Below are 22,525 nucleotides of genomic sequence, written 5' to 3' on the forward strand. Positions count from 1 at the left end.
ACCCCCACCAGCAGAGTGGACAAGACCCGGAGTGTGCTCCTCATCTAAGGGCACACAGCTCAGTCAGACTGGCCACCAACCTATCAAATTAGGTCCAAAGTATGAACTGACACAGGAAACACAACAGCTTTCCTTGTCTTGCCATGAAATGGGCTTTGACCAAAAGATGTAAGTCTGGAGACAGAGCCAGAGTCCGGAGAGGAAGAGAGGTCAGTGGTCTCCTCGGCATGGCGAGCTAAGGGCAACGTCTCTTCCTTTCCCCAAAGGGAGACACAGAGCCCCGGTCAGTTGATCTTCAGGGCCGTCTCTGCCCCCTACCCCACTTCTTCCTTCCAGCCCTGTGCTTCTTCCATCCTAGAGACAGGAGTAGTGGAAGCCAGTCCTATCAGTTGACGTCTTTCTTGGGGAGAGGGGAGAGGAAGGCAGGAATAATTGTAACTTAACAGAATGAGAATTTAGATCCTATTCAGGTCAGGGGTGATTTTCTGGCTGTTTTTAAGGATGTACAGCTACTAAATTCCCCAGGGATAGTAGAGGAAGTTTCCTAGAGTGATGAGAACAAACAGAAGTAAAATTATGGTTTACTGACTGGGCAGGGACCACCCGTTGGAATGCTCATGGCCCTAAAGGAACTTCTAATGCCAGTGCCCTGACACCATCCCCACATGCTTCCAGGCAAGGGCTCAGACAACATCCTCAGCCTGGATGGCAAGCAGGATGCTGAGCGTACCAAGCCCAGAAGACTGCCCTAGGGGACTGTCTTCTGGGGGCCAGTCACTGCTTAGCCTTTTTACCTCACAACAGGAAACAGCACAACAGCAGGACCCTTTTTACCTCACAACCTGGAAACTCCGCATCACAGCCTGCTTCCTACTCAAAGGTAAATCCCCCCATGTGGTCATCTTGTTGGGGCCAGTGCCCATCTCCCACTATGGATACCTAAGGGATCCAGGACCTCTTTTCTCCACCCTCTTGAGGTCAAAGATGGACTGGTGACATAGGCAGCGCCAAATGACTTTGAATCAGGATCAAATGGCACAAAGATGGAGGGTGAGGATTGGTGAGGGCAGCAGTGCCCTTTGCAGCAGGGGTTTGGGCAGCCCTGGGCTAGACTCCCCTGGTCACTGCATCTCCTGCACTTGAGCTCTCCCCGGCTTCCCCTGGTCCTTGTCTGGCTTCTGAATGGGTTTCTTAGGCCTCCTGAGAGGCTTCCAGTGAATTCCCCTTCTGCTTTAAGGGTCAGAGTAGGTTGCAACTGACCACACCTATAGTTAGGTTATCCGGAAGCAGACCCTGAGACCAGGAAGTGCATGCAGGCGGATTATCTGAAAGGTGATCTCAGAATGAGTGTGTTCCCGAGTAGACTACTGCTGTGGGCAACGGAGGACCCTGGGAGACAGTGTAGAACATGCTTCAGCTAACCCCCTGCAGATGAGGGCCTGGGGCATTTAGCAACCTCTCCCACGGTCACTGGCACTTCATAGGTCCAGGCTGAGCAGGTTCTAGTGGCCAGAGAAAGCCCTGGGCAGAGTTGCAGTCACAAGGTGGCAGGTCAGCGCAGCGGCACATGACCGAGTGCTGAAGAGATGTGGGCGGGGCGCCAAAGGCTGCCTTTCTTCTCAAAGTGTGGTCCAGGGCCAGCAGCATCAGCATCATCTGGGCGCTTGTTACAAATGCAGAAGTCTCAGGCCTGGCCCCCAAGGCATCAGAGTCAGCAGTTTAACAAGGTGATTCCTGCGCACACGAGAGTTTGAGAAGTGCATCCAGCATCCTAGCAGATGCGGCTGTCTAATCAACTTCATCAGTCCCTGGGACCTTGAGGGGACAGCTGAATCCCATCTGGCACCAAACCTAAGTGCATGTGCTGGTAGGACTTTGGCCCCCTCCCAGCCCCTTTAGTGAGGGCAGAAGGAGCAGGCATACAAATGCAGGGAGGACAGTTCCTCCCTCGAAGGTTTCTTGGGAGAAAGTTCCTTGTTTGGCAGAGTTTTCCTGACCCCCTCCTGTGACACAACCACAAAACACCTCCCCCTGCCCCTTACACCAGAGGGGAGCCAACCCTCCACCAAGCTCTGCTACCCTTTGGAGAGCTGGCAAGACCAAGAATGAAAATGCCAAGCTTCCTTCATGAAGGACGGTGAGGACTCCCATTTCCTGAGCACCTACTATGCACCAGGGTCTAATGTGGAGTCCAGGATAAGCTCCTTCACTGACTGTCTCTCCCAGAAGCCAATCTGCCTGAGCCCAGGCAGTTGTCAACAGGAATGGGAACCGCTCAACAAAAAATAAAAAGAGGTGCCCATCCCTTAGCAAGGCAAGAAGATGGGCCATGCCACCTGTTTCTGCCTCATCCGTTATGTTCTCTGTCCTCCAGAGAACAGCATCTAGCCCTCAGAGGATGTTCAAAAGAGTCTTGATGAATACAGCAATGGATGTGCCTCCTTCCTCCCCACCCGCATCCAGGCTGGGTACCTCCTCCAGGGCTCCAATAACACACTGGCCTTGCCCACCTGACTAAGCGCCTATCATGCTCAGGGCTGCTCAGTCCTACTCCAGGTTCTGTCATGGCACCCGACGCGCAGATGGATGCTTAGGAAACATTTCTCTTCCCCAGCCAGCACTGTGTACAACTGTCTGGGAAAATCCCATTAATAATGATAATGTGAACAGCCTAATTTACAAAGGACTTTCTGTATATATTGCCCTATTTAATCCATAGCATATAAAGCAGGTGCTATTATCCCTACTTTTTTTCAGGGAAATTTAGTCATTTTCCCAATAAGAGAACCAGCATCCGAACGCTGCCATTCCAGGGTATGACCTCCTAGGGCACAGCAAGTAGAAACTCTCCTCTAAATTTCGTCCTCCAGATCTTTACAGCACAGTGGTCAATGGCTGCAATCAATAAATGTATCAATTATCAGGGTATTCTGTTTTTTAAAAACGTAGCCTGTTGGGTTTGATTCTGCACAAATGGATGCCTGGTGTGAGACGTGTCTGCTTCCTTGCTTCCTGTCCGCTGTTCCAAGTCCTACCCTACACGCAAGCCCATAATCACTCCAGCCCGTGGGATCCAATGATCAAGGTCCCCAGCCCGTCTTGGCCCCTTGTGGGTTATGCGGCCTTGGTTTCATCGTCAGGTACAGGGGCGGAGGCAATGGTAATACAAGTCTGCTCACCGCATATGGCTTTTGTGACATTCGAACGACATCATAATGGGAACATGCTCGGTAAACTGGAAAATGGTTCCAGTAGGCTGGCTGTCACTCCCATGGCTCTGTGCTTTGGCATTCACCTGGCTCCTCCCACTTGTGACACTTCAGGTCACCTCCCTCATGTGACACTTCCTGCTTATTTCCCTCTATTCCCATCAGCTCTTCAATTCAGTGGGCCCTTACAGGACAGAGCCCAGGTATGTCCCATTGGCGGCGCTCCCCCCACCCCCACACTAGGCCAGGCAGGGTTTGCTTGTGGTCAGTTAGGGTGGAAAGGGCCTGTGGCAAACATATGCTTCCCCACCCAGCGACCCCCTTTCCATGGGCTGCGGTTGGGGCAGATGGGTCCTGACCTAAGGGACGTGGCCTTATCCTTCCTTCTCACACCACTTCCAAAGGCAATTTATGTCCTGGGTGTATATTTGAAGGCCCAGTAGAAGTCTTACTGTATCTCTACTGAGAAGGCTTTCCAGACTCCTGGCAGAGCTGGCCGTACCTTTCCTGGGCTCCCTTTGCTCATCCTGCTCCAGTAACTGCAGTCAAAGCAGCAGCTCTTCACAATACACCGTATACCCATCTCACTGGTGGACTATAGGCACCTCCTGGGCAAGGGCTTTCATCCATCTTTGTAGCCCAATCAAGTGTCTGAGTAAAATGATGTGCCCGGATAAAATGAAGCCCTTTGGACTTAGGAAACAGAGGAACGTCCAGGTCTGGTCCTTTCCCCAGCTCCTACTTATCCCTCTAGACTCCAGAAATTACTCCTTCAAGGCAGCCCATTCCCCATGGAAGTTTCCCCTTGGATTGAGCGGAATTCTGTCTCCACATCACTTCCTCTTCACCCCATCCAACAAGACCACACCCTTCCAGAAGACAACCCTTTATGGGCTTGAACGTCCTTTGGCACCCTCCTTCCATGGCCACGCACCCTTTCTTTTCTATATTTGTATAGTGGTTTCAGGCCAATCACCTCCCTACCTAGAAGGCATTGGACTTTATTGATGTGATCTTCTCTGAACTGAGAAGGGTCAGCTCCTCAACAGCAGAGACAGCAAACAGAGGTCTGAATTCCTCTGCATTCTGCCTAAACGGACATTGGTGAACTATGTTTATACGTATTATCAGCCAACGTGTCTTTATATTTTCTTGAGTATGTTGCTCACAATTTTAGTAAACAAGAAGCCCCGCCCCAAGAAGTAATGGTACAGATTGGGTTCTCATCCTGAGATCTACAGCAAGATGTTGGATAATGAATCCTTTAGAAGTGGATCCCCAAATTCTAACAGTTGGGTCTGGCAGGCATTATTAGTTGTCATTCCACTCTCCCTCTTCCATGCTAACAGAACCTGGCCTTTGTGGAGACAACGTGAGGTAGCCAGTCCCAGCAATCCTGTTCTCTACTTTCCCAGTTTCCCTGGTAACTAGGGCTGGTCATATGATCTGGTTCTGGCCAATGAGATATAAGGGGAACTCCATGGTGGGGGCTTCTGGAAATGGTTTGCTTCTCTGATAAAAGAGACAAACATGTTGATGGAATTATTTTTTGCTTTTCTCCTGCCCTGACCTGGAAGGTGAGGCCTAGAGCTGTGGCAACCACCTTGCAACCATGAGGCAGCCATGTGAGGACACCAAGGGACACCCAAGAAGAAAAAGCCTGAGCCCTTGATGCTATGGCTGAGGCCTGTGCAATGCTAGCAATTGCCCATCGCCAGACTTCTCGTTAGTGGGGAAATCAATCTCACTCACCCGTGCTTTGGCCACTACCATGTTTCCCCGAAAATGAGACCTAACTGGAAGATAAGCCATGATTTTTCAGGAGGGCATCTCCTGAACATAAGCCCTAATGCATCTTTTGAAGCAAAAATTAATGTCAGACCCAGTCTTATTTTGGGGGAAACACGGTAGCAGTCAAGGTCTCTGCAACTTGCAGCAGAAAGCAAAGTTCACTGGTGCAATGGGCAATTACTTTTACATTAGGATGCTTAAATCTTACAAACACCAAACTGAAAAAAAAAAGAAAGAGGAGATGAACTGAAAATGAGAGTTGCCTTATTATTTGTGTTCTTATATTAGCAAAATATCTAAAAACTTGACTCAGGGATCATATCAAAATACTAATTAACTTACAATCACTGTCAAGGAGCATTAGATTGTATCATCTTATTGATACTTCCTGAATTTAAACAAGCATTACTAAGACTCACGTATGACCTGTACCCGATCTCCAAATATTGTAATAAATACATATCCTTTGTGTTAACCATTGTTCAACACTGTTTAATCTCTTAACATGTGCAGGCCAAAATTTAAGTATGTATAATAAGCATGCCATGAATACAAAGAAGATTGATAATCACTGGATACATGTACCTCTGTAGACAGAGTCCTTTAGTTGAGCCCAGGACTGCATAAGGGGCTGGCCCCTTCTTGGCCAACATGATAACCCCCGAAATTTTGTAGATACAAGTATAAGCAGGACTTCACGTCTACTGACCAGCTGTTACCTGATCCTGGCTTGTGCCCTGAGCATTACATGGATATTATTTCACTGAAGGATGACAACAACCCTATGAGGGAGCTCCTATTATTATCCTATTTTACAGATGGAGAAAGTGAGGCTAAGAGAGGCTGAGTAACTTGCCAAGGCCACACAGGCAGAAATGGAGTCTGACTCCAGAGCCCAGGCTCTCCAGCACTCTGGCAGCCTCCATTTGTCAAAGTGTGCAGAGTATCCATGGTAGAAGAAAGGCTGCGGAGAGACCCTGGGCCAGGGCCGCAAAGCACACCTCCCAGAGCGCCACTCACCTAGAGTTCGGTCTGAATGGTGCTCGGGGAGATGCACCTGACAGTACACAGCAGCCTGTGTGGCCTCAGCTGAGAACAGCGTCCCTCACGGCTGGTGGGAAGATCCTGCCCAGCAGCCATTTGAGAACCACGTGTGTCTAATGCGCAGAAGACCCCTCCCGTGGGGTCCACGCTGTCAGAGCTGGTGCCAGCTCCTGGTGGCGGCCTGCCTGTGCTTCTTGGTCCCTCCTGTCCCACAGTCGGCTCTTGTCTGTTCTGCTCTGTCGTCCGAGATCCCTTATCCTCCAGCCTCCTACTAGGTGTACGCAGCAGAAGATGAGGGGGCAGGGAACTTGGGGTATTTATTCCTGACTCCCATCACTTCCATCCCTTCCTGCTGGGTGGCACTGTGGCCGAGACTTTGCCACAGTTCTCCCTGGCTTCCTGGAGCAATCCCCACCCCAATCTCTTCAGGTTGGGGGTGTTAAAGGCTCCCCACTGTTGCTAGCCCCAGGGCATGGGGTACGGGGTACGTCACCACCTCTGGCTGGCATTGCCTTGACTCCACCCCTCCCCTCTGTAAATAGTTCCTCTGTTAAATCCTCTTCGGTGACTCCGTGAGGGGACATGCGTTCCTGCTCAGCCCTGACCAAGACAGCAGGGACGTCGGATGGGTATAGGAACCCTCCTAAGGGATGGGGAAAGACAAGTAAACGGGTGGAACCACGTCCCTGCTGAGATGCTCCATCGTAATGTCTGGATGCAAACGCCCAGGGAACCTCTTGGCTATGGCTTCCCAGCTTGCCTGGTGACTCTCTTTATTTTAAGAGCAGAAACTGTGTAGAGGCCCGGAGAGGTCTGTGCCTCTAAAGCAGAACAAAAAAGCACTAGGCTCAGGGTCAGACCTGGCTACCTTTTGCTACCTGGGTGACCTGGAGCAAGTTTCTTCACTTCTCTCTGCCTCGATTTCTGCTCCTGTAAATGGGGATAATAACAGTACTTACCTTGTAGGATTGTTGTGAGGATGAAATGAGTTACCACATGTAAGCACTTAAAATTATGTAGACGGCATGAAGTAAGCGCTCAATACATGTTAGCTAATATCATTAGGACAGCTTCAGCCTTTATACAGTCCCATATCTTGACTGATATTCTGGCTGTGATATTGTACTATAGTTTGCAAGATGTCACCATTGGGAGAAACTGGCTAAAGGCCACATGGGATCTCTCTGTCTTATTTCTTACAACTACGTGTGACTCTACAATTATCTCAAAATAGAAAGGCTAATTAAAAAAATGTTTTAACTACTTGTGGAAATGTAAAACGGTGCAGCTGTTGTGGAAAACAACTTGGTGATTCCACAAAAAGCTAAACAGAATTATCATATGACCTAGCAATTCCACTTCTCGGTATATACCCCAACAGAATCGAAACCAGGATCTCAAACAGATACTTGTACGTCAATGGTCACAGCAGCATTATTGACAAATAGCCAAAAGGTGGAGGCAACCCAAGTATCTATTGACAGGTGAATGGATAAACAAAATGTGGTCCACACATACAATGGAATATTACTCAGTCATAAAAGGGAATAAAGTTCTGACACATGCTACCACAACGATGAACCTTGAAACCATTATACTAAGTGAAATAAGCTGGACACAAAAGGAAAGATATTGTATGATTTCACTTGTAAGAAACATCTAGAATAGACAAAAAGTAGATTGAAGGTTACCAAGAAGTGCGGGAAAGGGAGAATGGGGAGTTATTATTTAATGAGTAAAGAGTTTCTGTTTGGCATGATAAAAAAAAAGTTTTGGAAATAGATAGTAGTGATGGTCGCAAAACATTGTGAATGTACTTAATATCACTGAATTACACACTTAAAAATGGTTTTTAAAATGGGAATTTTGTTATATACCAGGGGTGCCCCCCAAATATATACAATGACTTGTAGTCATCTTGTTATCGGTATATACTGAGTACTACAATTTTAATACAGTTTTTCCTGTCTTAAAATGTGTATGTATTTTTTTGGCACCCTCTGTTTACTCTGCCACAATTAAAAACATTAATAATGTAATACAGTTAAACCATTGAATTGTACACTTTAAATGGGTGGATTTTATTTCAATAAAGCCATTAAAAGATTTAAAAAAAATACTTCACCTTTCTCAGGTTAGTAGAATAACATAAAATGGTGTGAACCAGCAAAATGCTTGGTACACAGTAGGCATTTAGCAGTGATTTCTTTCCTTTCATCTGCCTGTTGAAGATAGTAGGATATGACTTGAACTGCCAGCTTCCTTTTGGGGAAGAGAAACACACCCTCTTAGTTATAACTACTATGGAATCGGATGTGTTGAACAAAAATCCCCAAGAAACTAAGGTTCAGGGAGTTAAATATTGTGCCCAGGGGCACACAGCTCCAACACTCGCACTGTCCTGAACATGCCCACAGGGCCGAATGGTCGCCTGTCTCCAACACTATGACAGAGACTCTGCCCTTGGCTGTAGTCACACGGCCTCCAACCCCCACCAGTCTTATCACTGGGCTGTTGTCCCCATGTCTGTAGTGTCCAATCCTACTTCCAGTTTAGGGCACAGGAAATAGCAAAGAAGCTGCAGGACCCCTCTGGGGCAGAAACTCCTTGAGAGGAGGGGAGTGGAGCTCCCCAAACCTTTTGGGAACCCATGCCCCATCTGCTGACCTCTCCAACCTACTGCAGGCACATCAGAGCACCCAGAGCTGGCTGCTGCCCCGTCTTGGATCAAATGTCCGCTTGCTGACTTGATAAGATTGGGCTTCTGACTTTTTTCTTAATGGAAGTAAAATAATTCCCACTTCCCTCCACCCCACTCCTTTCTTCTTGGTTTCCTTCCTTAAGCTGGATGAGAGCCCAGTCTTTCGGAAGTAAAAATAGCCGAGTGTGCAGGGACAGCAGCAGCGGGGGGCAGCTTAAATTTCTCTCATTTATACCCAGGCACTAAAAATAACCAGTGAGAGCTCTGAAAAGCGCGGCCCTGCACCTGGCCCAGAGCCTGTCCCAGGCACTGCCCCTGTCACATTTCTCTTCCCACAGGAAAGGCTCAGCCGAGGCCGGAGAGGGAAAGGCCTCTGAGCCGTGTCCTTTTCCTGCCTCCTCTGCAGAGCTGCTGTCCACGTGTAAGGGCAGGGGCTCTCCTGACATTGCCAAGTTTTCATAGTCAAGAAGGCCCTTCTCTTCCCCTTATCGGGAAATCCCTCTCCCCTCCCTCAAATTCAATGTCCTTGGTTTATTAATGATGGAAGCACGTTCACATGTGTGCAAAGCTTCACAGTTTACAAAGCTATTTCCATACCTCCTCTAATCTGCATAACAATGCTGAGGGAGGCAGAATACATGATGATTATTTTCCATGTGAAAACTGACGCTCAGAAAGGCCGGGTGACGTGCTCATGGAAACACAGCCAGGAAACGTCAGAGGGAGGCTTGCAATCTTGACCTCCCAGCCCTATCTCCACTGCGCTGGACTTGAGAGCACCTGTCCTGTATGATCATAGAATATTCTGGAAAGCCTTTGAACTACACAGACGTTGAGGACTTGCCCTGTGTCAGTAGCTCTGGGGTGATGTCCAGGAATGGATGATTTTTCAAAGGTCCTCTAATGATTCTGATTCTCAGTCAGGTCTGTGCAGCACTGCACCAAACCTACTTTGTTTATTCAATACTTTCATCTGACCTGTGTTCTTCCCAAGGGCCTGGGGGGTTGACTCTTTGCCTCTAAGTTCTACCAAACTATAGCGGACCCATCTCCAGGAAGAAGAGGAAAACACCCAGGGGTGGTGTAGGTACCCAGAGTTCCCGAGGGCCACGAGGCTGTGGGTCCCGTGGGCAATCTGATGGGTGGCACAGCCCAGCAGAATGCCCACACAACTTGTCCACATCCTCGGCATATGTGGGACTGTCTTCAGCCACCTGTCCTGTGAGGATTTCTGGGGGGCAGGTGAGCTCACCTTGCTGCCTCAGAAAGGATGGTTATTTCAGTCTGCTTTTTACCCAGGTGCCATATCATCACGGTAGAGTGCTTCATGCTGGACACAATGAAAGCCAAGAGAGAGATTCCTGTGGGACGTGCCACCCAATATTCTGGGGCTTGCGGCAACTGGTGCAGGGTAGGTAAGATGGTACTGAGGGGTGAGCCCCCAGCCTCCTGCCTATTAGAGAAGCACCCATCTCATGCTGCTCTCTCCTGGGATCCTTCTCACTCAGTGTACCATATCCCCAAGAACATTTCCACAAGCCTGTGCTATGGCTGCATTCCCAGCTACCAAGAAGTCCCCAAAACTGTACACCCAGAGAGGAAAAATTTTCAGCCCAGCCTCCCTTCCTTTCCCTCCCTCTTTTTTCTCCTTGGAGGAAGGGCTATGGCCTTTGCTACTGGCCAAGCCATCTACATTGAGTTGAAACAGGCTTCTTAGAAGGAATTTTTGCATAACCAAGGAGACTAGATTCCACCCAGCTTTGTTGTTTACTAACTCTGTGGCCTTAGGCAAATTATTTAAACTCAAATGCACCAACCAGATCAGGCATGGCAAATAACTATTGGCAGTGCTACAGCCCTCATTTCCCAGTCTGTGGCTGACATTGCTAATCACTCATGACACTCTGGCCTACTGATCCCAGGCACCGCCTAAAAAGCCTTTCAATCATGCATTCTAGGCGGCCACTTCCCACCCTAGAGCTGACAGTTCAACTAAAGGCAATTTGCCATCCTGGAACCTGGATGGTTCCTCAGGTTTTTCTACCTCTAAACGTCTGATTCTGCAACAACAGGCCTTACTCTGGCTTCAGGAATCTCTTAGGTGGGCTTCACAGGTTCTGTGAAACTCCTAAGTAGTCTGCAAAATTTTATGTGTCGGTACTTGTGCATATTTTACGGTAGAGTTTAACTGGATTTTCAAAAGGATTTGTGAATCCCTAAATCAAGAATAATTGTGTTATAGGCTGTCAGAGTGAACAAGTACGCAAATAAACAAATGAATAAATAAAATAAGACTGGGAGAAACTCGAAGAGAAAGTAAACAAGGGGCTACGGTAGAAAGTAATGAAGTAAGAAGAGAGGCCTTTCTGAGATGACACTGAAGTTGAATCTGGAGGCTATGGAGCCAGTCATGGGAGGGCATCCCAGGCAGAGGAAACAGCCTGAGGAGCTTAAGGTGGGAAAGAGCCTGTCGTGCTTCAAAATCCAAAGTAAACGGTGAGGCTGGAACAGAGTGAATAGGAGTGAGGGGGTAGGAGAGGAATGGCGTGAGATGGCAGTGAATAGGCTGGGAGGGGCTACACCATGCAGGGTCTTGAAACCCAGAGCAACGTGTTTAGATTTTATTCTACGTGCAATGGAAAGTAAGAAATGACCCACGTGACTGTTTCTTTCTTTTTTTTTTTTTTTCAAGAAAATGTGAAGTGAGGTCATCAGCCAAGGAGTGGGGAGAGAGGCTATGGGAGATTCAAAACTGCCTTCTAGCTCACAGAAGACAACCAATTTTATAATATGATGAAGAGTATCGATCCCAAATCAATGACCAACATTCTGCTTTGTGGTACAGCTCTAGGGCTTTTCCCTGTAAAGTGGGAGCCAGATGAAAATGGCCACTATTATTATTCCCATTTTACAGAGGAGGAAAGGGAGGCTTAAAGAGACTTAAGTAAATTGCCCAAGGAGCTGGTAAGTGGTGACGCTGGGGTCTTACTGGGTCTGTATGACCACTGAACCCGTTATCCAATGCTTGAATCACCAGAAGCCCTGAATGAACAGTAATAAGGACTCAGCACAGATAAGATCATCTCCCATGACTTCATTCAAGCAACACTTGCCCAGTCAGAGGTCATCATGCCTCAGTGGCCCAGACGCTTCAGGCCACATGGAATGATCTTGTGAGCCATCAGATATATGTGTGTGTGTGTCTCTGTGTGCATGTAGGATAGAAAGTGGTTCAGGGGATACAAACATACATCAGAGTTCTTGGGCTCTAGTTCAAAGCTGTTCACTGAAGTGCAGGAGAGGTGGTCTGTTGCAGAACACTAATGTATTTTGGAAAAGAAAAAGAATTTTTAAAGGTAAGCCATCTCTCATCTTCTTTCTTCATTCACAGGGCCAGAAAAGTGGTATTCCTGGCATTGGATAGAGGCAGAATACTCTATAAATACAAAGCCATTAAACCCCATGCAGCGGGAACCTGATCAGGGCCTCCTTTTAATTTCCTGACATGAGCTGGCCACTAACCCAATTACCCAGAATCCCTGGAGGAGCTCTCCGCCTTCCCAACAAGCACAAAGAGAGTGAGAGCATATTGCATGGATGTCAGCCCAGCTTTCACTGAAATCAAATATCTTTCAGAAAACACTTGGGGAAAGACAGGCAGGGGCTAAGGGGAGGAGGAAATGGAGTGGGATCAGGAGACTGGTGGCTTGAGAGAGGTGAAGTGAGGTGAGGAGAAGGTGAAGTTTGCAGGGACAAGCTGTCTAGGGAGAGTTGTAGAAACCCTAGAGCTGTACTAAAGACATGGGGCGGGGGGGCCTCTGTGAAATGCAGCAAATGGTTTTCCACATTCTTCTGGCCTAGAGGCTGTCAGGCCACACCCTAGTCAGGCTGCGATTTCGAAGCTGGCCTATTAGGGGAAAGCTTCCTCCTGTCTTCCTAGGAGAACCTCTCATCCTGATTTTAAACCCCAGACCGGGGGCCAACCCAGGACTTTTGTCACCTCTAAGATCCCTACCAGCAAATCTACACAATGGGCAGGCTGCTGAAAAGTTGAGTGCAAAGGAGACTGTCTTTGAATCAAATACCATTATAACACGCCCAGAAAGCTGACATCTTAAAGCAGTCCCACAGTGGATTCCACCAGAGTTGACCCATCTGGTCCCTTCCTTGACCTGCTGATGGAGAGTTGGTTTCAACACCCCTGCTCTACAGGTGAAGAAATGGAGGCCAGAAGCATGAGAATAATATAGACAGCAAAAATACCTCAGTGCCAGGAGGTGGACATGGGCACCAACTCCTAACCCAGTGCAGAGTTTGTATTCAATTCTTTATAAAAAGAATTATCACTTTTTTCCCCCTTGAAAATACAGATGTTCATATACTGGGTTTGCTTAAAGCGAGACAGACCCTTGGACATCCCTACATTCCATAGCTGATTCCAGAACCAGCAGCAGCTTCAAGGTAGAGGCTGAGCCAAAGGAAGCCATAGGTCTGACCTCTTCCCCAGCCGTTGCTGGGCCCGTCAAATCACACAGCAGTCTCTCGGGTTATTTTACTTAAGAAAGGAAAAACTGTAAAAGACGTCCCACGCTGCTGGATAGGACAGGGGAAATAGCGTTCTGATCAGTAGGTGACATGCGGAGGAGGGGCAGGCTGGTATCCACATTCTCCCCTCCTCCAGCCTCCTGTCCCCACCAAGATCCAGGACACCAGCCCCGGGCTACCCCATGCCTGAGGCCCACTGTGGAAACTTAAAGAGGGGAGCAGCCCTGGGAAAGCTGGAGTTTGCCTTTCAGAGTCAGGTCAGAGCCAGAGGAAAGACAGAGGGAGGCAGGGAGCCCACGCTGGTCCCGGGGGCCCGGCTCCTACACATGAGGGGGGTGGACACCCAAACAAAAGCAGGAGTCAGGGCAGCTGCCAAGAGCCCCTGCCTGGCAGGGACCCAGGCTCCTCAATGAGGCACACACCTCCTAAGGGGGCTGGTCCCCATGGAGCTTCAGATCCCAGGATCTCGCCAAGGCTCCGTACTGCAGGGACGGAAACTAAATGGAGGCACTCTGCTTTGTCCACACTCGGAGCTTTTGTGTCATCCTTCCCCCTTTGGATTTAGAACTGCCAGTGCTGGGATGGGGGTCGGGGAGGGGAGTGTTATGGTGGCTGCCTCTTCCTCCTTCAGGCAGAGCTCCAGCAAGGGCCTCTCCAGGCTGGACCCCAGGAAGATTACCTCAGCACATCTGCCCACTCCTGTGGGCAGCCTCAGATGCCCCAGGCTGCTACCCTAGTTAGTGGCCTGTCCTGCATCCTACCTCCTGGGCCAACCACAGGGCTATTTACAAGAGGGGTTGGTCAAAGCTGGCGACCACCCTGCACTGCCTCTCCACCTGAGGCCGCATTTCTGTCTGGCCTGCATCCCTGCATCCCCACACCATCATCCTGGGACACACATCATCCATCTCACTTCTCTTAACTGGTTGGCCAGGTACCTGGCTGCTGCTGTCAATCAATTGTGCACTTGGCCACCTGCTTCTCTGCCATTGGTGGCTCCCCGTCTCATTCCCTTTCTGGGGGGCCACTAGGAAGTACCCCCACTGGGCAGTACCTAAAGAGATTCTTCAATGTTGCAAGATCCAGGAATTTCAAGTGGTGGTCCCCACTTTTTTCTCATCTCTCCTTCTACCTCCTCCTGCTCGTTAGCTCACAATCCTGGGGGGTGGGGCCAGGTGGCCTGGGGTTGGAAGCCTCCTTCATCCCTGATCTATGGCACAGGGAGCAGGCACAGCATGGCACATGGGGAAGCTCCTGGCTCTGGCTCCAGCTCCCCTCAAACTGGTGCATGACTAAGGGGAGAGTCATTTCACCCCAATCTCTGCAGGACTCAATTCTGTCACCCTTAAAATTCAGGGGTAGGAATCTAGTCAAGATGGTGGAGTAGGTAGATGCTGTGCTTACCTCTTCTCATGACCATTTCAAAATTACAATGTAACTACATAACAACCACTGATGAGAATCCCCTGAAGTCTAGCTGCACTGAAGCCCTACAACTAAAGACAAACAGAAGAAGCCACCTCGAGACTGGTAGGAGGGGTGAAGACACAAAACAGCATGTGACCATTAAAAATCAAAAGGGATATCTCGGCTGAAGAGGTCCCCCCTGGAGGAGAGAGGGGTCCCAGCCCTAAACCAGGCTCCCCAGCCCAGGGCTTCAGTGCTGGGGAGAGAAGTCCTCGTAACTTCTGGCTGTGAAAACCAGCAGAGATTGTGGCTGGGCAAGACAAGAGCGGCTGCAGTCCCAGGCGATCCACTTAAAGGGCCCCCGCACAAACTTATTCACTGACAGACTCACTTGCTCTGAGCTCCAGTGCTGGGGCAGCAGCTTGAAAGTCACGAGAGACATATGGGGAGGGACTGAATTGTCTGGCTTCAGCACAAGGGCTAGAGAGGAAGCTTTTCCTTGACCAAGGAGCTGGCAGAAGCCGTTGTTTCTTTGTTGAGTTTTCCCCTTCTCTGCATGGAGACACAGGTGGCTGCTATATCTCCACCAACCTGGCTAACACCGTTCATTAACCCTGATTCCCTGAGACCCCGCCCCACCTAAATTTTGGGCCCAACCAAGCTGCTTCCAGTGGCTTTTCCATATAAACAGCCTGTCTTGGCTTTGCTACGGACTTTCCTAAAATCTCTCAAAAGTTCACAAGACCCAAACAAGCAGCATCTGGCTTTGGTGAGTCCTTTACCTCTGGGTGAGCAGCCCTAAGCCCAGCACTAAGAACAGCCAGCCTTGGCTCCCTGCTTGGCCTCTCGAGGCACCTCTAAGCCCAGCATGGGTAGCGGCCATCTGCAGATTGCTTTGTAGTTCATTCTAGGTGGCCCCAGGCAGTGTGTAGGCTACAGTTGAACTTGGTCAGCTGGGAGGCTCCTCCTAGGAGACCCCAGGGCTGGTATAGATAGTGGGCAGTTTCGGACCCAGCTGGAGCATCATCCGGCTGCCTACAAGGATGACACACTCACAGGGCCAACTGGGCAGGCACCAGAGCCCCACCAAAGTGAATCCTGCTCTGTAGGGTCAGCCCCTGTACAACAGCTCCTCCACTATAGTTACAGGTAGTCCTCACAGCCAGTGAGCCCATGGGGCAGTCACATTGATATACAATTGATGTGCACATTGATGTGCAATTATCAGCCAAGTCTCAACTACAAGAGGAGGGCACACACAACCTACGCAAGGGACACACCCAGAGCAGCTAGGTCAGGTGACCAGGGAGACAGTGCCACTGACCCCACAGCACACCTACTACATAAGGCCACCCTACTAAGATAGGGAGACATAGCAGCCCTACCTAATACATAGAAAAAACACAGGGAGGCAGCCAAAATTGGGAGACAAAGAAACATGATCCAAATAAAGGAACAGAACAAAGCTGCAGAAAAAGAATTAAACAAAATGGAGATAAACAATCTACCAGATGCAGAGCTCAAAACACTGGTTTTAAGGATGCTCAGTGAACTCAGGGAGAACTTCAACAAAGAGAAAACATGAAAATGAAGGTAGAAAACATAAAAAAGAACCAGTCAGAAATAAAGAAGATAATAACTGAAATGAAGAATACATTAGAGGAAATCAACAATACAAGAGCTGAAGCAGAGGATTGAATGAGTGATTTAGAAGATAAGGTAACAGAAAACACCCAAACAGAACAGCAAAAAGAAAAAAGGAATCCAAAGAGATGAGGACAGTTTAAGGGACCTGGCACAACATCAAGCATAACAACATTTACGTCATAGGACTAGAAGGAACTAGAAACCTATTTGAAGAAATAATGATCAAAAATTTTCCTAACCTGATGAAGAAAATAAATATACAAGCCCAGGAAGCACAGAGTGCCAAATAACATGAACCCAAAGAGGTCCACACCAAGACACATCATAATTAAAATGCCAAAGGTTAAAGACAAAAAAAAAAAAAGAATCTTAAAAGCAGAAGACAAAAGCAGTTAGTTACCCACAAGGGAGGTCCCATAAAACTATCAGCTGATTTCTCAACAGAAATTTTGCAGGCCAGAAGGGACTGGCAAGAAATATTCAAAGTGATGAAAAGTGAGGACCTACAACCAAGATTACTCTACCCAGCAAAGATATCATTTAGAATTGAAGGACAGATAAAAAGCTTCCTAGACAAGAAAGAGCTAAAGAAGTTCATCACCACCAAACCAGAATTACAAGGAATCTTAGAGGGACTTCTTTAAGACAACAACAACAACAGCAGCAGCAATAATAATAATAATAATAAATATCAATAATAAAATGGCAATAACTACATATCTATCAACAATGACTTTCAATGTAAATGGATTAAGTGCTCCCATCAAAAGATAGAGTGGCTGAATGGATAAGAAAACAAGACCCTTACATATGATGCCTATAAGAGACTCACTTCAGATTGAAAGACACACACAGACTGAAAGTAAACGGATGGGAAAAGATATTTCATGAAAATGGGGGAAAAAAAAAAAAAAGCTGGGGTAGCAATACTTATACCAGACAAAATAGACTTTAAAGCAAAGTCTTTATAACAAGAAACAGAAAAGGACCCAGTAATCCCACTACAAGTTATTTATCCAAAGAAACCCAAAATGCTACTTTGAGGGGACATATGTATCCATATGTTTGTTGCAGCATTTTTACAATGACCAAGATGTGGAGGCAGCCTGGGTGTCCATCGATGGAAGAATGGATAAAAAGTAGTGTTATATACAAGTACATACAATGGAATATTGCTCGGCCAGGGAAGGGAACGTGTTCTTACCATCTGTGGCAGCATAGATGGACCTGGAGGATATTGTGCTGAGTGGAATGTCAGACAGAGAAAGACAAATGCAGTAAGATTTTTTTTATATGTGGAATCTAAAGAACAAAATAAACAAACTAACAAAACAGAAACAAACAAAACAGGAACAAACTCATAGATACAGAGAATATTTGATGGTTACCAGATGGGAAGGGGGTTGGGGATGGGTGCAAAGAGCAAAGGGATTAAGAAGCACAATTTGGTTGTTAGAAACTAGTCATGGGGATGTAGGGTATAGCATGAGGAATATAGTCAATAATACTGTGGTAACGATATATGGTGTCAGATGGGTACTAGATTTATCAAGGTGATAGATAGGACGGGGTTGGAGGACAGGGTGAAAAAGGTGAAGGGATTAAGAAATACAAATTGGTAGTTACAAATAGGGGATGTAAAGTAAAATAGGGAATATACTCAATAATATGGTAATAACTACGTATAGTGCCAGGTGTGTACTATACTAGTCAGGGGAAATCATTCTTAAATTGTAATGTCTAAGCACTATTGCTATACACCTGAAGTTAATATAAAAAAATATTGAATGCCAACTGTAATTGAAAATTTAAAAAGGGGAGGGGGAGGTGAAGGGGAATAAGAGGTTCAAATTTCCAGGCATAAAACAAGTCATGGGAATGTAATATACAGCATGGGGAATAGTGTACGGTGTCAGATGGTTGCTGGACTTATCATGGTGATCACTTCTTTAGGTACATAAATGGTAAATAAATAACTATTGTGTACACCTGAAACTAATATAATATTATATGTTGATTACATTTTAATAAAAATCTTTTTCTAAAATTCAGGAGTACATTAATAGCAACTCAGCTTCCTTCTGCTGCTCTGAGTTCCTCAGATGCTGTAAAGTAAGCAGAGAGGCCACGAGCTTCAAACAGGAAAGGCTGTTGTACAGGTGGCCCCAGCTTGACCCAGTGTCCTCACAGCCAGCTTCCCAGAACAAGGTGGCAGCCTCCATCCTCACAGGCTCAAGAGCAAATAACCTCGCTGAGGCTTAGACACCCTCAGGTTGGTTCCCAATGGCACGCAGAGGGGAAAGTCAAGAGACCAGCACTGAAGCATACTAATGAGGGCCTGTGTGCCTCAGTTTCCTCATCTGTGAGCCCCATGAAGCTCCGGAGGAGCAGACAGAGCCTGGTGTGGGAGCCAGGGGACCCAGTTCAGACACTAGCTTGGGTCACGCCCTACACAGGGGTAAGACCAAAATTGTGGAGAGTCAAAACAAACCAACACATAGTCTTTCAGCAGGTCCAAGACAGCCCATTTTTAATCTAGAAAGAAGGCTGTTTCTTCATTTGATCCCCCAAGGAAGCAGCCGGCTGGCCTTCTCCATCTCAAAAGGGTTAAAAGAAGTGACTGAGAAATGCAGTGAAAGGCCAATGTGCTAGACACTGGGGTAGTTGAGGAACTGCTTGAAGAGCTTCTGTTTTACAGCTGTAGACACTGGGCTGAGCTGAGGTGAACAGGGGGGACCTGGAATGGAAAATGGAGGGAGGGAGCCTCCAATTTCCAGGACACAAGAAGGTCCAAGTCACCTACTGACAAGGCATCTTAAATTTGGATCCGCTTCCCCAGAGGGTGCCAGGAGAGGAGGATGGGAGGGGTCCCCTCCCCTCCCTGGGCTCTTTAAGGCTGGGCTGGGCTTCCAGAAATCCCCTCCCAGAGAGGGACTGCATTCCAGTCCTGCCACTTCCTTTTCTCTCCCAGCCCCTCCCATGATCCCATCAGCAGCACACACCTCTCTTCCCGCCTCTGGAAGGATCCCAGGTCCCAGAATCACAAAGGCTGACCTGTAAGAATTTCCACCGGCTCCCCTTGAAAGTTGGAGAAGGGGAGGAACACACACGAACACACACACAATACCCATCCCCCAAAATGGTACTCATGACGCTCATCACCCTGAGAGGAGGGAGATCCAGAACTGTGCTGCTCAGCTACTGAGAACCACATGCCATGTTCAATTTCCTAGCAGCCACACTAAAGAAGGTAAAGGAAGCATGAGATATGTCATATGTTTAACCCAATACATCCGGAATACTATTATCTCAACATGCAATCATTTTTTAAAAATTATTACTACACTATTTTATACTCCTTTTAGCATCCTAGTAAGTCTTCCAAATCTGGCGTGTTTTTTACACTCAGAACCTGTGGCTCGTGCTGCCATGTTGGACGGCGCAGCTCTAGAGGAGAGAGAAAGGCAAAGGGAAGAGAAAGGAAAATGAAGTGAGAGGACGGGGAGGCGGGGAACAGGGAAGGGGGAAAACATCCTCAAGGTGACAGTGATATCCTGTCGGGAAGCAGAGGCTGGCCCTCGCAGGTGAGGAGTGCATTACGTGTCATCGGGGCCTGTCTCCGATGTTTGCACCCCCAAACTCCATGGGCTCCTGAGAGGTAAAAGAGCATTTCAAGCCTGCCCCTCCCAGGGTGGAGGGGGTTTGCCTCCAAAGGAGGGCCTTCGGCGGAGTGCGAAGCCAGCTTTCTAGGGCTCACGTGGGGTCCTTAATGGAGAACTTCCAACTCCTGCCTTCCTGACACCTCCCATCTCCTTTAGGAGTGGAGAGCTAGGCAGGAGCTGAAGGCTTCAAACCTGCTTTCAGGGTATGTGAGAGAGGAAAGATGGACACCCCAGGGGGAAGGGTCCTCATCTGGGATGCGTGGAGGGACATCTAGGGTCTGCGGACCACATGGAACCACGTGCATGTGCGCTAGTCTGTATTCTGCCCGGGGTCTGAGACTCCCAGCGAGAAGGGCCTCATCCAGGGCCCTGGCCTGGATGAAGCCAGGGCGTGGGTTGCAGGGCCTCTTACCTTCCTTCAGCATCCCCACTTTGAGGCATTTCATGAAGCGGCAGGCCTGGCAGGACTTGCGCCTCCGTTTCGTGATCTCACACTCGTTGGTGGCTGGGCAGCTGTACTCAATGTTCCCTGTAACCAGACACAGACAGTGTTGCCAAGTGCTGTCCAGGCCCCCCCCGCCCCATACAATCCAAAGGCTGGATGGGGATTCACTGGCCACCCCCAAGGTTCCCACAGGGCAGTGATTCTCAAAGTTGGTGCTCCAAGGTACTTGTCCAAATATGTCCAACTCTTAAATACAGACATCTCAGCTCTGGAGGTCTCAGGGGGCCAGGCAGCCACAGCTTTGAAGAGTGGTCACCCACTGGGCTGGAACACCAAAACTCACTGAGGGGCTGTCCTCCGGCTTCAGTGTATCTCAGTCTCCCTATGTGGCATATGGAAACCATTTACCCTGGGATGTTCTGAGAACAAGCATGGACCAGGTTCCACCACTGACAAAGTGCTTCGAAGTAACGAAAGGATTGAGTCCCAGTGACAAGGTGCCTAGTTGTATAGTGAGTACTCACAATGGCTCAGTGAGTACCCACAATGGCTCAGTGAGTACTCTTCTCCCCATTTTGTCCTGGTGAGGAAATTGAGGCTCAGAGGTTGATTTGCCCAAGGTTCCTCAGAGATGTCTCCCCCCCTTCTCTCTTTCTCTGAAGTCCAGCCAGCCTGCACATTTTCCCATCCCATTTCCTGTCAACCTCTCTGCTGAAGAATTGGAGGGGACAGGAAGGGAAGAGATAAAGATTCTGTGCGCCTCTATTACCTAACCCTAACCGTTTCTTGGGTCGCACTGGCTTATGTGGCTTCTTGGGAAAGAATGTCAATATACATAAGCACGGTAAGATGAAAAAGACAAACAGAAAGGAGGTACACTCACACACAAACTGATTCACCCAGGTCCACGCTGGCTTAGAAGGCCCTATAGGACCTGCCTCCTGCCCGACCCCTCCCGCCCCTCCGTCTCCAGCCTCAACATCCCTGTTGCTCTGCATAATTATCAGTTCCTGGACCCCCATGATCTAGGCTTCCAGGCCTTTGCTCCAGCTGCTTAGAACAAGCCCACTCTGCTCCCTGCACTTCCTCGCCTGGCCTGGCTGCATCTCCAGGTCCCCTGAGGTAGGTGTTCCTTCCCCTCCCCATCGCCTGTGGTGCCTCCTAGGCCAGCTCCTCTCTGTAGTTCAAGAGCCAGGCACAAAGTAGGTGCTCAATGCACACTGAGTGCTGACACTGACCAGTGCTTATTATGAAGCAGCTTTAGTTCTGCTTTTCATATATTGAAGCTTTCATTTTCCCAACAACCCTGGAGGTAAACATCTTTCTCTTCACTGTACATATGAGAAAGGTGAGCAGAGTCCAGGATGAGGCAGAGCAAGAACTTGAGCCCAGGTGGTCCGGCTCCTGTCTCCGCTCTGAACCCCTGCAGTGAGCTCGCAGGGTCCGCCGTGGCCCTGCATCAGCCAGCATGGTAACTCGTGCTGCCATCTGCACACTACTAACTTGTCACATGCCCTGGGCTCAGCATGGCTAGCCTGTCATCCCTTGAAGGAAGATGGGTCCCAGGTTTGTCAGGGTTGTTGCTCCAGCAGGGGGTCAATAAGTGTCTGCTGGTTGGGCACTGGGTCTTCATCAGAACAAGAGGACTGAGCGGTAATAACTCAAGCCATGATCTTGACCGTGTGTGCGTGTGCGTGTGTATGCATGTGCATGCGTAGGTGTGGGGGTTGGGGGAGGAAAGAGAGAGTTTTCTAATGTTATTTATTTATTTTTGTTCCTTTCAATTTGTTTTATGGCCCCAGCGGCTGGCTGCCAGCAAAGCCAGGCTGGTGGCCTTGTAATTTCTGTAAGTGCCTCCTTGATAAAGTGATGAGATTAATTCATCAGAATTCCTGTGGTCTCTTAAGGACAGTCTAGAGCTCAGGAGCAGGGAGAGGCATCTGTCTCACACACACACACACACACACACACACACACACACACACACACACCACTACCACCACCACCACCACCACCACCACCACCAGCACCACCACCACCACCACCACCACCACCAGCAGAGGTGTAGCAGGTT

At 48.4% G+C, this 22,525-nt stretch overlaps 1 protein-coding gene across 8 annotated transcripts in view; it reads right to left on the minus strand.

Annotated features, from left to right (window-relative positions):
- Positions 1-22,525, minus strand: part of ESRRB (estrogen related receptor beta) — a 167,062-nt gene that overhangs the window by 19,017 nt on the left and 125,520 nt on the right. For all 8 annotated transcript variants that reach the window (XM_019733676.2, XM_074327178.1, XM_019733678.2 and 5 more), the window contains exon 3: positions 20,419-20,535. In XM_019733676.2, coding sequence (XP_019589235.1) covers positions 20,419-20,535 — 117 coding nt within the window. The remainder of the gene's footprint in view (positions 1-20,418; positions 20,536-22,525) is intronic.

The sequence above is a fragment of the Rhinolophus sinicus genome, linkage group LG03 (assembly GCF_036562045.2).
Source record: "Rhinolophus sinicus isolate RSC01 linkage group LG03, ASM3656204v1, whole genome shotgun sequence".
NCBI lineage: Eukaryota > Metazoa > Chordata > Mammalia > Chiroptera > Rhinolophidae > Rhinolophus > Rhinolophus sinicus.